The following is a 12,750-nucleotide window of genomic DNA, read 5'->3' as shown; positions in this document are numbered from 1 at the left end:
CTGTACCCTGTGATACTTGAATGCCATGGCTAAAAAACGTACTGTTAGCATAGTAGTCCTCCAGTCAGGTGAGGAATTGTACTAGTGGACCTGGCATTTAGCTGATATAAAAGAAGTTGCAACCACTTTTACATGTATTCAATTTCAAATTTTTGCTCTGGCACTGACCCAATGCAGTGTATTAACAAAGATAGCTGTGTAAACTGATTAGTGTGTGTGTGTGTGTGTGTTTAGGACACACTGTATTTATGGCTGGGAAAGCAGCAGCTAAAGGCAGAGAGATAAAACACAGTGAATGCAGTAGGTGTTTAAATAATGTTTTTGACAGCAGCAAATTGCTTGGAGGTACAGTATAGTCCAAAGTTATTGCAGTGTCAAAATTCATTTATGTGATCGCTTCAGTTTATTCATCACAGCTGTCCTCACTGAGCTGTTGCTTACTGTCAGGCAGGCTTGCGTCGTGTGAAGGCTCGGAGCTGGTACTGTCTGCTATTTGTGAATTAAAGCCTTGAAAAGGAAATCCAGAGACTTGGACAGTTTGAACGCTATGTCCTAAGACATCGTGGATTTGAGAAATAAAACCTTGAGTGGATGGTATGTTAAGAGTGTTGATGGAAAGGGATGGGTAGGCTTTGTCGGAAGCTGGCCTTGATTCCACTTATGCAGCATTCAAGAGTATAGTAGAAAAAAATGTGAAAATGCAGTGTGTGCCAATACTTGTCAATGACACTTCCTCCCATAGTTGGTGTGGTTGTGTTAAATTCAAGTGCAGTTTTGGCGACGGCTGCTTAAAAGAAATGCTTGAAGTAAAGTAATTGTAAACATTTTTGGATTCATATATGTCCAGCCCGAAAAGGTAAGACATGTCTTCTGTTGAAGCTGTTGAAAATGACTATCATACTATCTTACTATCAAGATGTTAACTTCCTCTTTTACTTAGGTGAGAATCATCACCCTCTTCTCACACACACACACTCTCTCTCTCTCTCTCTCTCTCTCTCTCTCTCTCTCTCTCTCTCTCTCTCTCTCTCTCTCACACTGCTGTTACTCTGCAGCGTTTCCCACATGATTCATTCAATCTATGGCGGTAGAGGGGGTGCATGTGCAAGCACAGGGACCACGCTTTCACACGCAACAGATTCTGAGTGAAACCTGCGCAGACTATAGCGTGAAAGAGAGGTTCTTGAGAAACGTTATTGGCGAAAGCATAAGCACGTGAGAAATAGAGCTGAGTTTACACTCTCAGTGCTTTTTTGTTGTTGTTCCTCTTGAAAACCTCTTCTTATGTTGATGTGTTTTTTCTCCCTCTCACAGGTTGTGTAAACCATGATCTAAATTGTCAAAGTCTGCATTTTCTCTGCGGATGTGGACTTGTCCTCACGGGTGCTTCACTCACACACATCATGTCTCAGTCTGAGTGCTGTGCAGATGTGTGGGACTGGTTATGTGTACTTCGTCTGGAGCAATACTCTGAGGCATTTCGGAACGCCGGGCTGGCAACATTGCGGCAGTGTCGCAACCTCACACCAGATCAGCTGGAGCGAATGGGCATCACCCTGCCGGGTCACCAGAGACGCATCCTGGCCAGCTTGAACAAAACACATGGTAATCGTGACACACAATCTGACACGCACAGTCAGCCTCTAATGTCTGAGAGGGAGCAGCAATCTGAGGAAACAGGACATGCTAAAGTGTTACACAGAGAGAGACCTGTACCTCTCCCTGTGGAGGAAAAACCTATCTTTAAGCAAACGGAGAGAGAAGATGGAGAGACATCGAAACCTACTCCCAGAGAAAGAGAGAAACCAGTCCCTAAGGAGAGACAAGTGTCCAGAATGAAAGAGGAAAATGAAGGAGGAGGGAAGAAGTCGGTTCCTGAACAAAGACAAACAGCACCTGGACAAAGCAAAGCAGAAGAGGGGGACGGAGGGGTAGATGGAGACAGGGAGAAACCTGTGCCTAAAGAGAGGACTAAGTTTCGCTCTAGTGCTCCAGTGGACTGCCCCCCCGGCCCTCGTGTCTCTCCAATGTCTGACCCCCCTTTACCCCCTGTCCCCCCACGTAGCACCCCCAACTGCCCTCCACAGTGCTTTACGTCTGCCCTGAGCCCCTCACCTCCTGCTCGTACCCCCGTCTCCCCTAAACTAGACAGACGTGATGTTACAGCTCCAGCTGCACCGAGCGTGTCCCGCTGTTTAACCCCCACCAGAACCCCTACCCATACTTCTACACAAACCCGGCCACAGACATTAGCCATTCAGCCGGCTGCCCAACATCTGGTAATCGATGGAGGGAGAAAAATGTCACCTGTTTCTCCCATTGCTCCTCAAAGCCACGACAGAAATGCTCCTCCTCTCCCTCCAAAAGCGGGGGGAGTACCTAAAGGCCCTCCACCAATCCGGCAGAGGGTTCCTGCACAGTCTCCCAGAGCTCACAGGTAAGAATGTTTTCTTAAATGGATGTTAAAGCAGCTTTTCATGAGTGTTTTTAGTTTTCTGTTTGGCTGTCTGTGAACGTATTACACATACAATGTTTCTCTCGTGGATCTTGTGACATCGATATGAGCAGGTGCAGAGTGAAGGGGTGTGACAGCTGTTTTCCTATTTTTGTGGATCAAAACTACTTCTTCTTTCCTCTCACATTGATTTCATCTGTCATTTACCAAATTGTAGCAGAAAAATGCACAACAGAATAACTTGAGATAGTTTAAATTTGGTGATGTTAGTCCCCCTCTTTCATGGTTTAAATTAGCCCAAACCTGTGCCTGTGTGCTCCAACAGAGTGAGGGTTCTCACCTCTGCTGTTTACTGGGTGCATTTACTTTTAAATGGATTGGTATTTAAAGAGTAACTCTAATATATAAAAATATATTTTTAATTGTGGGTACAATATCTAAGCAAAATGAGTAATGTGATTGATTGTCTGTAGTGTGTGTTTTGTAGTGTTCCATTTCAGAGGATAGTGCTGCCCCCTATTGGCTAAGATGGTAAAATGCATCACTTTTCAAATTTAAGTTAAAGTTTTTTATAATAAATGATAATAAAACTTTATTTCTATAGCACTTATATGAACAAGGTTACAACGTGCTTTACAAAATAAAACAACACAGAACAATACAAGACAAAAAAATAAGATAGATAACATAAAAGAAGAATATTATACCACAACACACAAAAACCAAAAGCCTGGTCACTCTTACATAATTACTAGCCCCGACTTAGGAACTATACTACTAAATGTTGGTTGGAAGTTCTTAGAAACAGTTTATATTGTTAATAGTGACTTTTAAACACTTCCTGAAATCAAAATTACACTTCCTTATACCGAAATACTGAATCACACTGACTGACTGAGTGGACCTAAAACTCAGTGGCCAAGTTGTAAACAGAAATATATGACCACGCTTGTAAGGCTGCATGCAGTTTGTGTTGTAGTTGTGTATGTCTGACCGCTTGAGGGTGTGTACTGTGCATGTGTGTATTTTTTCCACAGGCTCTGTTGTAACCTTCTCTTAACAATTGTGTATGCACATTTAATATGTCACACCGGAGCATTGTGTTTGTCACCAGCCTTGCTTCAGACGTTTGAATTCTGTTATGAGTAACATGAGCATGCGCTGTGCCTCCCTTTTTTTTTTTTTTTTTTTTAAGAGAAACTGGCTGTAGAAAGAAGGGAAGTTACAATGGAGAACACAGGGTGGTTTAAAAACCCTCATAAGCCTCTGTGAAACAGCAGATAAAAGAAAGTAAGAGATAAAGGAAAACAGTGATTTATTACCAGGAACTACCTTCAGATTATTTGTGACCAGCAAATAATCACATTCACTTGTTGCTCTTGTGTTTCCTCGCCTGTGCGCTTGATTGCCTCCTCCCATTTCTTGTTTAGCCTGTCATTTCCTCCTACCCTTTTTTTTGTCTCCACTCTCCCCTCTCTTCTGCGATGTGCGTTTGTTGTATCATCACTGAAGTGGACTCCTTTTTAAATATGTCGAGACAGGTAATGCTGATAGAAACCATATCTCTACAGGTCTCTTGTCTGTCTGTACTTGTTTTTTAGCAGGTGCTCTCCTCTGTCTCTCCTCACTCTGTTCTCTCTATGTCAGTGTTTCAAAACAGGAAGCTTTGCTTTATTTGCTGTGATGCTTTGTGCTCTTTCGGTGTGCTGCCCCAGTTTTCTATTATCTGTGCCTTTGAGTGGGACTTGTATTATGTTTACATGAGTTTATTTGACTTTTATCAGAGAAAGTGTAAGTTAGCTTTGTCCTGTGGCTGTACATGCTGGAGAACTGACACCAGTATTGACATTGGTGAGTTACCTGTCTGTCTGTGAGGAATACTAATGCAGTAAAACAAGATATGGTGAAGGCATCCTTGGTGTGTTTAGTTGTCATTGAGGTCTTTACAGCTCTTTACTTTATTATTATCTTTCACTATTGTCAATTACATACTGACTGTTTCTACAGACAAAAGTTGTGTATTATGTGTGAAAGTGTGGCCTAAATTGTCGTTGCTCTGATGTAGCAAACTGCTAACTCTAACCCTTAACACATGGATGCTGTTGCAAGAAACACTCGTGCCACTTCCTGCATTAACACCATTGCTCATGGGAAGCCGTTGTCTGTTGATCTTGGGTTATAATGTCGAATATTTCCCCAGAATTTTAAGTTTATGTACACGTTGTGTGTGTGGGGGAGAAAGGAATAGTCATTGTTTCTTCAGCCTATACTGTCATCTGTTAGCTAGCAGAGAGCAAGTTAAATATAGCATGCCGCTAGCTCTCTTCCTCTGAGAAGAAGGAACTGTGTCAATAGGTCAGTTTCCTGCCTTTGTGGGTTTTCTGTATCCTTTTCTAATGTATTATTGAACAGAACTAAGTAATAACTCGTATTTATTTATAAATTAAAGTCTACATCAGTCCTTAATTTATTTATAAATCAAAGTCTATATCAGTCCTTAGTTTATTTCATATGGTGGAACCTCATTTGTTTGAATGCTGCTTTACAGCCAGTATGTCAAATCTACAACCGGCTGTCTATAACAATAACAACTTCCTTAGGTTATTAAAGTCATAAAGTAAAGTACTTTAACCTGACTGAACTGCCACCGTGAGGGTTTTCACATACACTTTGAATTGTATAGACTAAAATATAATTTTTTCAACTACTATTTGACTCAGAGTTGGCGCATATAATAACTTGTAAAAGTAAGGCTTTGTGTGGACACAGTCTCACATTTTGTCAAGCTAAAAATACTGTTTAGCATCGTTGTGTTACCGATATCTTTTATTATTTTCAAACCGTAAATGGTTTTAATGAGAAGGAAATAAACATAGGAAGGAGGAATAAAGAGGAAGTTTCTCAATTCTGGATGTACGGGAACCTGTTGGCTCACTCTTGACTTTCCCGTCAACAAGGGTTATCTTTTTGTCCATATTTCATCAATGCGGTATCACAGGAGCGCTTCAGAGGAATTCCTTCAAATTTACCACAAATGTTTACTTGGACTCAAAGGTGAACTAACCTCAACCTAAAAAAAAACATTATTGGCCTGTTCAACAGAATATCTCACGAAAACCTAAGGGAATTCCTTCAAATTTGCTCCAGGTCCACTTAAAAAACGGGCTATTTTTAACACCATAACCCAGAATCGGGGGAATGGGACTGTGGGTGATGTGACCATTTTCCCACAGCTTGACTGGTTGACAGAGGCATACAACCATGAGGCAGTAAATCTAGTTTTTGTTTGGCATTTGAGGAGAGAATGAGGAGACTGACCTGAGGTAGTGTTTGCTGCATGAATGTGTTATTCTCTATATGTTAGCCGTTATGATCCTATGTGAGTGTGTTGCATTGAGGAAGACCTGATCACACTGTTGAATTTTATAGTGCAGCAGTTTTGATTCACTGTTGATCCATGTAATGAGATTAACCGAACTGGCTCGCTACTATTAAATGTTAGGCTTCGCTCCTTCACGCTCACCTGGTAACATTTAATTCACCCCCTGCGGTGTGTGCAGTTTACGTGAATGGTATGCCTTACTTGCCTATGTGCAGGCAGACCTTGTGACTAGGGAGGTTATGGATCACTCACACTTTTCAGCCAAATTCCTGACTTCTTCCACCCATAGGCCCATGAACCATGGCACGGTCTGTTTGGCGTCCCCTCCAGCCATGCCTGGCTCCGAGCTGGACTATCTCGGACGTTGTCACATAGTTCCAGTTCAGAGGTGATGCGGAAGAGTCCCCATGCATAGTGAAGTAGTGAAAAGTAGTCAGTGTTCTGGGTTTACTGTAGACTCTTGACCCGCCATCAGCTGCCGTTGCACTCCTTGGTCAATGCCACCACTACGTGTTTCAAGTTGTACACGAAAACGGGAGTTAACCCCACCCCCTGTGTGGAGTGTCAGTGTTTCCCTACCACCTCGCTCTACACCTCAACCCAGAAATAAACAAACCCCTCGATCGCGTATCAGTCTGACTCTCTTGAGTGGGAGAACTTTGTAGTAAGTGCTACCTTTTCAGTGTTAACTTCTAGAACGTGCTCACTTGACAATGGGAGTTCAATCTTAAATCATAAAATGTTTGCTCTTTCACTTTGAATGTTATGACTTTGAAGCCACAAACTAACACATAATAAGTAGGATGTTCATTAAAAGTATTGGCAAGCGTAGTTAGATGTTAGATAATTACTCTGTAAAACCGGTTCCCATAAGGCCTATCCTGTCCCTCTACTGTGAAAGCTCGACTGTCTTCATGGTGATAATATTGTACGATTGGTATGCCGTCACACCTGTAGTGCACACACTGTGTTTGTGTGTGTGTTCATGGGGGATCCAGAGGCAGGCACGTGCACAGATAGACCCCTAGTGGTGCTCAAGCACCTGACCTTTTGCCCTGGATGAGAAAAGTGCCCCTTCTGCTGGAGCCCAATTTTTTCTTCATTCATCAATATTTAAGAATAAAAATTACTCTCTCTGTCATCAATTCCCCCCAAATGTAAACACAGCATACCTCTGGTCCAGAGGTATGCTGTGTTTACATGGGGATGGTATCTTACAAAGTGGTGCAGGTTCAGACTTGCTGCTGAGGCCATAGGTTTAGAGAGAACACAGTCAGGAGGAGAGCAGAGGGACGCCAGTTTGCCACAGTTCTGGGATCAATTCTCGGACCAATGAAGAAAGTTCAGGCTCCGAAGCAGCGGTCAATAATGTGAACTCAATCTGGTTACCGGAAATGTTAACCAGAATGATTCAATTATTTTATTTTTCTTCATGCATTTTTTAGAGAGATAATTTCTGTGTAACTGCTTGCACATGGATTTTTTTGGATGCCTCAAGTCAAATCTCAAATTAAGTTATTTTTGTAGTTTTTACCTTGGAATGAGAGAAAAGAAGGCTGGTGGTTTTGTCGAAGGGGCTGTCCGCCCAGCAGAGGATGTATGGAATCACCCGTCTGTGTGGAATTTTCACCAGATCTCCAATCGACATGCTGTCTGAGGACTCGTCTCCTGATGTCCAGACCTCTGTTGACCTGTCTTCTACGCCTTTATCCCTCAGTGCCTCTCCTACCAAGACAGTCACAGATGAGATGCAGAAAGACCAAACTCCCCAGGTCCCCCCTCGAATAAGGACACCCCAAACTCAAGAAAACGCACAACATTCAACTCAACCTGACGCTCAGCTGAGGGTCTCCAGACCTTCCTGTGAATTCAGTAAGTAGAATAATCAGCCTTAAGTCCTTTTTTAGTGTTATTTTTGGTATTTTATCTTCAAGAAATGGACAATAACACACTTTGGCTGAAGTTTCTTTCCAGGTCATACTGTACTTAAACTCCCCTAATTCCTTATATATACACATGCAACTGTACAAAAATAAGCGTATCCATACATTAGCTATATACAGAAGGGAACATAAAATCAAACAACTGTCCCTCAAGACATAACTACACTGATACTGCTTTGATTACATTCAGCGTTTCTCAGCGAAAAACGCACAGTGTTTCCAACCTAACCTTTTGAATTTTGTGGATATTTCATAAAATTAATTAATGTAAAGTAGGTTTAAATAAGACTTAAGTTCCTATGGAAACCCACCCTTCTAGATGAGACTGTTTACAAGCATTTCTAAGCTTCGCTAACAATTATCAGCTTAACAGTTCATCCTTAACTCCTGTGAACAAATAAGTGTGTGCTCGTCTCACAGTGGAAACAACTTTTTCATTTCAATTTAGAGAAAACAAATGATATAGTCATCATGTTAAAAAATGTGATACTATATTATGTTTCGTATCATCATTCACAGGCAGTTTCTTTCTGTATTCATGTCAGCTTGAAAATCTATTTAATAAGTATATTTTATTATTATCTAGTAAACCTATAGCAACTACTCAGGTCTGATAACGTCACATATAGGGAAAGGTTGAATTATAGAGACATGCATAGTTGCACCAGCCACACCGCATATACTCAAACACATTAAGCACAAAAATATTTTTAACCTTTCCCACTTGCCAGTGGAAATACTGACGATTGATATTGACTCACACCACACTGACAAACTAATACTTATATAGGCCCATTAACATGTAAAGATTAAGCAAACTCCAGGAAGACTATTTTTTTTTTATGCAGGTTATATATTTCTTTCATGGAATAACTTTGCAGCAGAATTGTTTGTAGCCTCTAATCAATCCTGTGTCTATGCTCTGTAGTTCCTTTGACCTCATAGTTTGGTTTTGGACTGATCACGTCCAACCAGTTGACTTGACTGAGTTCACTAACTCAGGTGGACTCCAATTCAATTATAGACATTTCTAAAAGATGAATTGCTGGTTATGATTAATTAATTATGATTAATTGAGGCAATTGCCACTGAAGAATTTTGACTCAGCTTCTCACTGAAGTCTAAATGGGATTTTTGACAGCAGGAACATAATTACATGATTAAAAAGAATAATTCTTTTCTTGGATCATTCTGCAGGTTTACTAGCAAACCAAGCTCAAACTGCACAGCTTACTTCTCATCTTTTACTCCTTTCCTTTAGGTCAAAACTCACTTGATGATAGCTCTGATGAATATGAGGATCCAGACTTCATTAACCCCATTGTTAATAGCATGAAAACACCAGAGAGGGTAAGAGTGTGAGAATACTTCCGTCTTTTACACTCATCTTCCTCTTCTCCTGCGCAATGTGACTGACATCTGTCTCCTCCAATAGGATATGTCCCTGCAAGTACCTGGTGGAATAAAGGGGCGGTACAATTCTTTTTGCAGTGATGATGAGCAATTGGATGATGAGGAGTGAGTCATGCATGATCACACCGAGAGAAAAAGGCATTAACACAAACACAGAAACCCAAAATACTTATGCTGTTCACTAGTTAAACAAATGAGCAACCGCAGAGACTTGTGACTCTTGGTCATCAGAACACCACTGACCTTTACTGTGCAACAGACCATTATATTATAAGGTTTTTGGCATCACAAACCCTGCCTGTCTGAAACAGGTTTTTTTTTACTGGCAAATGTTCACTGCAGTGATCGGGCACGGTCACACATACACGACTCTGAGAGTAGCAAACCTCCGTCACCTTCCAATCTTTGTGAGCAAGGTGGGAATAGAACATTCACTTCCTGTGGCAAAGGAAATCCGCAGGGTGGCTTTGTGTGGAGTTCAATTTTGGTGAAGTTTGCATCCACCGATGTGTGACCATGCCCTTAATGTGGAAATACTTAGCCATGGCGTTGACAGCTTATTTCACTCAAAATGTATCATATAAGAGGCTCAAGGTGACATATTTCAAACTGTTGATTTTTAACATTGGAGGACTTTAATAGTATTTAAGTCTGTGTGCAATGTTTGTTCTTCCAAAGTTCTTCCCAATGGCATGACAGTGGCCTCAGTACCGTACAAGGCAGTGTTTACCTGCCTGCCACTGGCAGACGGGCTTCAGCCTGTCAAGAAGACAGCTCTCAGCACGCTGCCGTCATCAAGATGGGCTGGCTGGACAAGAATCCACCTCAGGGGTATAAATGGCAACAAATACACACACAAACTGACGTTCTGCTACTGTTAAAGAGGTCAACTGCTATGTATGCTTTTCACAGAACATAAACCCTTCAACTATAAATAACAATGAAACAATAATTAAACTAAAATGGTGACCACATTAACATACTACCTACTACCTATTAGCAGTGCTGCTATTCCAGTTCTAGTCGAACCAGTTTATTTCGAGAGCACATTTCAAAGCAACAAATATTTCACATGAAAAATGTGTTGTGCAACTATAAAGATAACTGCAGACTGTTAAATGTGAAGTTTGGGCCAGATCTGATTTCAAAACAACAAAATTTGAGTCCACACCACTGACACAAAGAAAATCTGTCGTATTAACCTTTCATTGGGATAAGATCAAAGCATTCAGCCATTTGCAAGAACCATTTTTAGATGTAAATTTTCACCACGACTGATAAGTGTGACAAGTTTTGTGAGTTTTTCAAGTACATTTAATCCCATTTGGGAGAAATAAAGAGAAAAATTGTAATTGCATCACAATCAGATGTGCTAAAGTAAATGTGATAATCCCAAAAATTCTTATGTGCTTTTTTCATGTGTTTGTGTGTCTGTCCTCACATACATCATATATAGAGCCCTTTATTACCAGCGACGATGGGTAAAACTGGATGTTGACTACCTGAGATACTTTGAAAATGACAAGGTAACAACACACACACACACACCACCACACACACACACACACACACACACACACACACACACACACGCACACACACACACACACACACACACACAAATGCAGACTCATTTCATGCTGAATGGTAGATATGGATCTGTATAACAGAAATGCTGTTGCTGTGTGTATGGTGTGTTGTAGGACGTTTATTCCAAGGGGATCATCTCAACAGCCTACATTACTAATGTGACCAGTGTGGGAGAGCTCAAGTTTGAGGTCGCCACAAACAACCGAACATTTATCTTCAGGGCTGAAAGCGAAGGTCTGTCAGTTTTTGTCTGATTTATTTACATCGTAATATATCATGTTCCTGTCTTTTACACATACAAATATACGTTTTTGCATGTATATTTTACAAACTGTGTTTACACATGTATTTGCTCTATTCAGCTGAGAGAAATGACTGGGTGACTGTACTACAGGACTGCAACAGGGGGCGCCATCGCCGCAACACCATGAGCCCTGGCTCGCTTTTGACCCCAGACTATCAGGGCTATTTGGAGCTCAAAGGGTTGCGCTCCAAACTTTACACTGTCATCGCCTCAGATAAGGTCTACCTCTACAAACACATAGACGTAAGGATCCCGCTGCGTTTGATGTGTGCAGAAATGAGATGTGTGTACAAATCACAGTTTATTATGTGATTTGATCTTTATTTAGCTAAATAAAACATTTTTAATAAAAAAATACATTCAAAGATCATAGTTTTTAAGGAAAATCTAATTTTCCTTAAAGAAATATGAAAATAATGTTATACTTAAAATGTGTATGTTGTTACATAATGGAAGACAACGACATAGTTGAAATGATATACCTTGTTTTTCTTTCAGGACTTTCGTATTGGAGTTGGTATCACATCCATTGAGATGAATGTAGGAAATGTTAAAGACTCTGAACGTCGTAACTTTGATCTCACGACACCCTACCGCATATTCAGGTACTGTATGTACACACAAATGCAACACGCACACACACACACCACAGACACTCACACACTCACTCTGCTGTGTGTATACGTAGACTCAAACTCTCATCCTAGATGTGTGCATCTCCCAGTATTATGTGAACACTCCTCAAGTTCAAAGAGCAACATTGTTCAATGCAAGTCAGTGACCGAGTTGCTCTTGTTGCTTGTATAGTCATGGGAAATTAGATCATGATGTTTTACTGAGAATTCCCACCGTCCATCTGCCCTTAGAGTCCTCAGCTGGACATGTTTGGAGAATGTGAAAAGCCCTTTGTATGAGTGTGTGTGTGTGTGTGTGTGTGTGTGTGTGTTTGTCTGTGAAGAAGAGTGAGGTTTGTGTGTTTGCACAAGTGCATGTGTTGTGGTGTGTGTGTGGTCTCTTGGCCGACAGTGCACAGCCTGCAGTGCAGTGGCTCAGCTTGACAGGATGGAGCAATCTGAAAAGGCTTGTGTGTTTGTATTGAGCTGGAACGTGTGTCAGTGTGTGTCTTGGTCTCAGTCTGCATTGACTCTAGTGTGTATTTGTCTCTGCATGTGCAGTTTTTGTGTGTGGTGAATCTACTTTCGATAATTCAGGAGGGAGCCAAGAGGATTTTGTAAGTTTGTGTTTTTGGCATATGTTTTGATTTAGACTGTGTGTGTGTGTGTGTGTGTGTGTGTGTGTGTGTGTGTGTGTGTGTGTGTGTGTGTGTGTGTGTGTGTGTGTGTGTGTGTGTGTGTGTGTGTGTGTGTGTGTGTGTGTGTGTGTGTGTGTGTGTGTGTGTGTGTGTGTGTATTTTAAGCACAAAGAGAAGCAAGGATGAGAAGAGGAAGGATTCAGACATGAGAGTCTGCGTCAAGCCACAAATCCGTCTGTGTGTGTGTATATGTGTGTATGTGCTTGAGTAGTTTCCAGTCTTTGACTCAAGTATATTTTGCAAAAGAGGAGCAGAGTGGAGTCTGTTCTCAGGGGACTCATAAGGAAACACACACGCACGGCTGGCACAGGCCTTCTCCTTTCTGTCTCTTGTTGGCTGTGACACCGTCAT

At 41.3% G+C, this 12,750-nt stretch overlaps 1 protein-coding gene across 6 annotated transcripts in view; it reads left to right on the top strand.

Annotated features, from left to right (window-relative positions):
• Positions 1 to 12,750, top strand: part of LOC118105909 (arf-GAP with Rho-GAP domain, ANK repeat and PH domain-containing protein 1) — a 47,293-nt gene that overhangs the window by 6,329 nt on the left and 28,214 nt on the right. For 3 of the 6 annotated variants that reach the window (XM_035153937.2, XM_035153936.2, XM_035153933.2), the window contains exons 2-10: positions 1,315 to 2,437; positions 7,555 to 7,709; positions 9,042 to 9,130; positions 9,216 to 9,298; positions 9,872 to 10,024; positions 10,650 to 10,719; positions 10,897 to 11,017; positions 11,146 to 11,330; positions 11,586 to 11,692. In XM_035153937.2, coding sequence (XP_035009828.2) covers positions 1,404 to 2,437; positions 7,555 to 7,709; positions 9,042 to 9,130; positions 9,216 to 9,298; positions 9,872 to 10,024; positions 10,650 to 10,719; positions 10,897 to 11,017; positions 11,146 to 11,330; positions 11,586 to 11,692 — 1,997 coding nt within the window. In that variant the 5' untranslated portion in view covers positions 1,315 to 1,403. Of the gene's footprint in view, positions 1 to 1,314; positions 2,438 to 3,890; positions 3,997 to 4,239; positions 4,307 to 7,554; positions 7,710 to 9,041; positions 9,131 to 9,215; positions 9,299 to 9,871; positions 10,025 to 10,649; positions 10,720 to 10,896; positions 11,018 to 11,145; positions 11,331 to 11,585; positions 11,693 to 12,750 lie in introns of those variants that run through there. The other 3 variants (XM_035153939.2, XM_035153938.2, XM_035153941.2) reach the window with 3 other exon arrangements.

The sequence above is a fragment of the Hippoglossus stenolepis genome, chromosome 4 (genome assembly GCF_022539355.2).
Source record: "Hippoglossus stenolepis isolate QCI-W04-F060 chromosome 4, HSTE1.2, whole genome shotgun sequence".
Taxonomy (NCBI): Eukaryota; Metazoa; Chordata; class Actinopteri; order Pleuronectiformes; family Pleuronectidae; genus Hippoglossus; species Hippoglossus stenolepis.
Note: the sequence above shows the minus strand (reverse complement) of the source record. Positions and strands in the feature narration are given on the sequence as shown.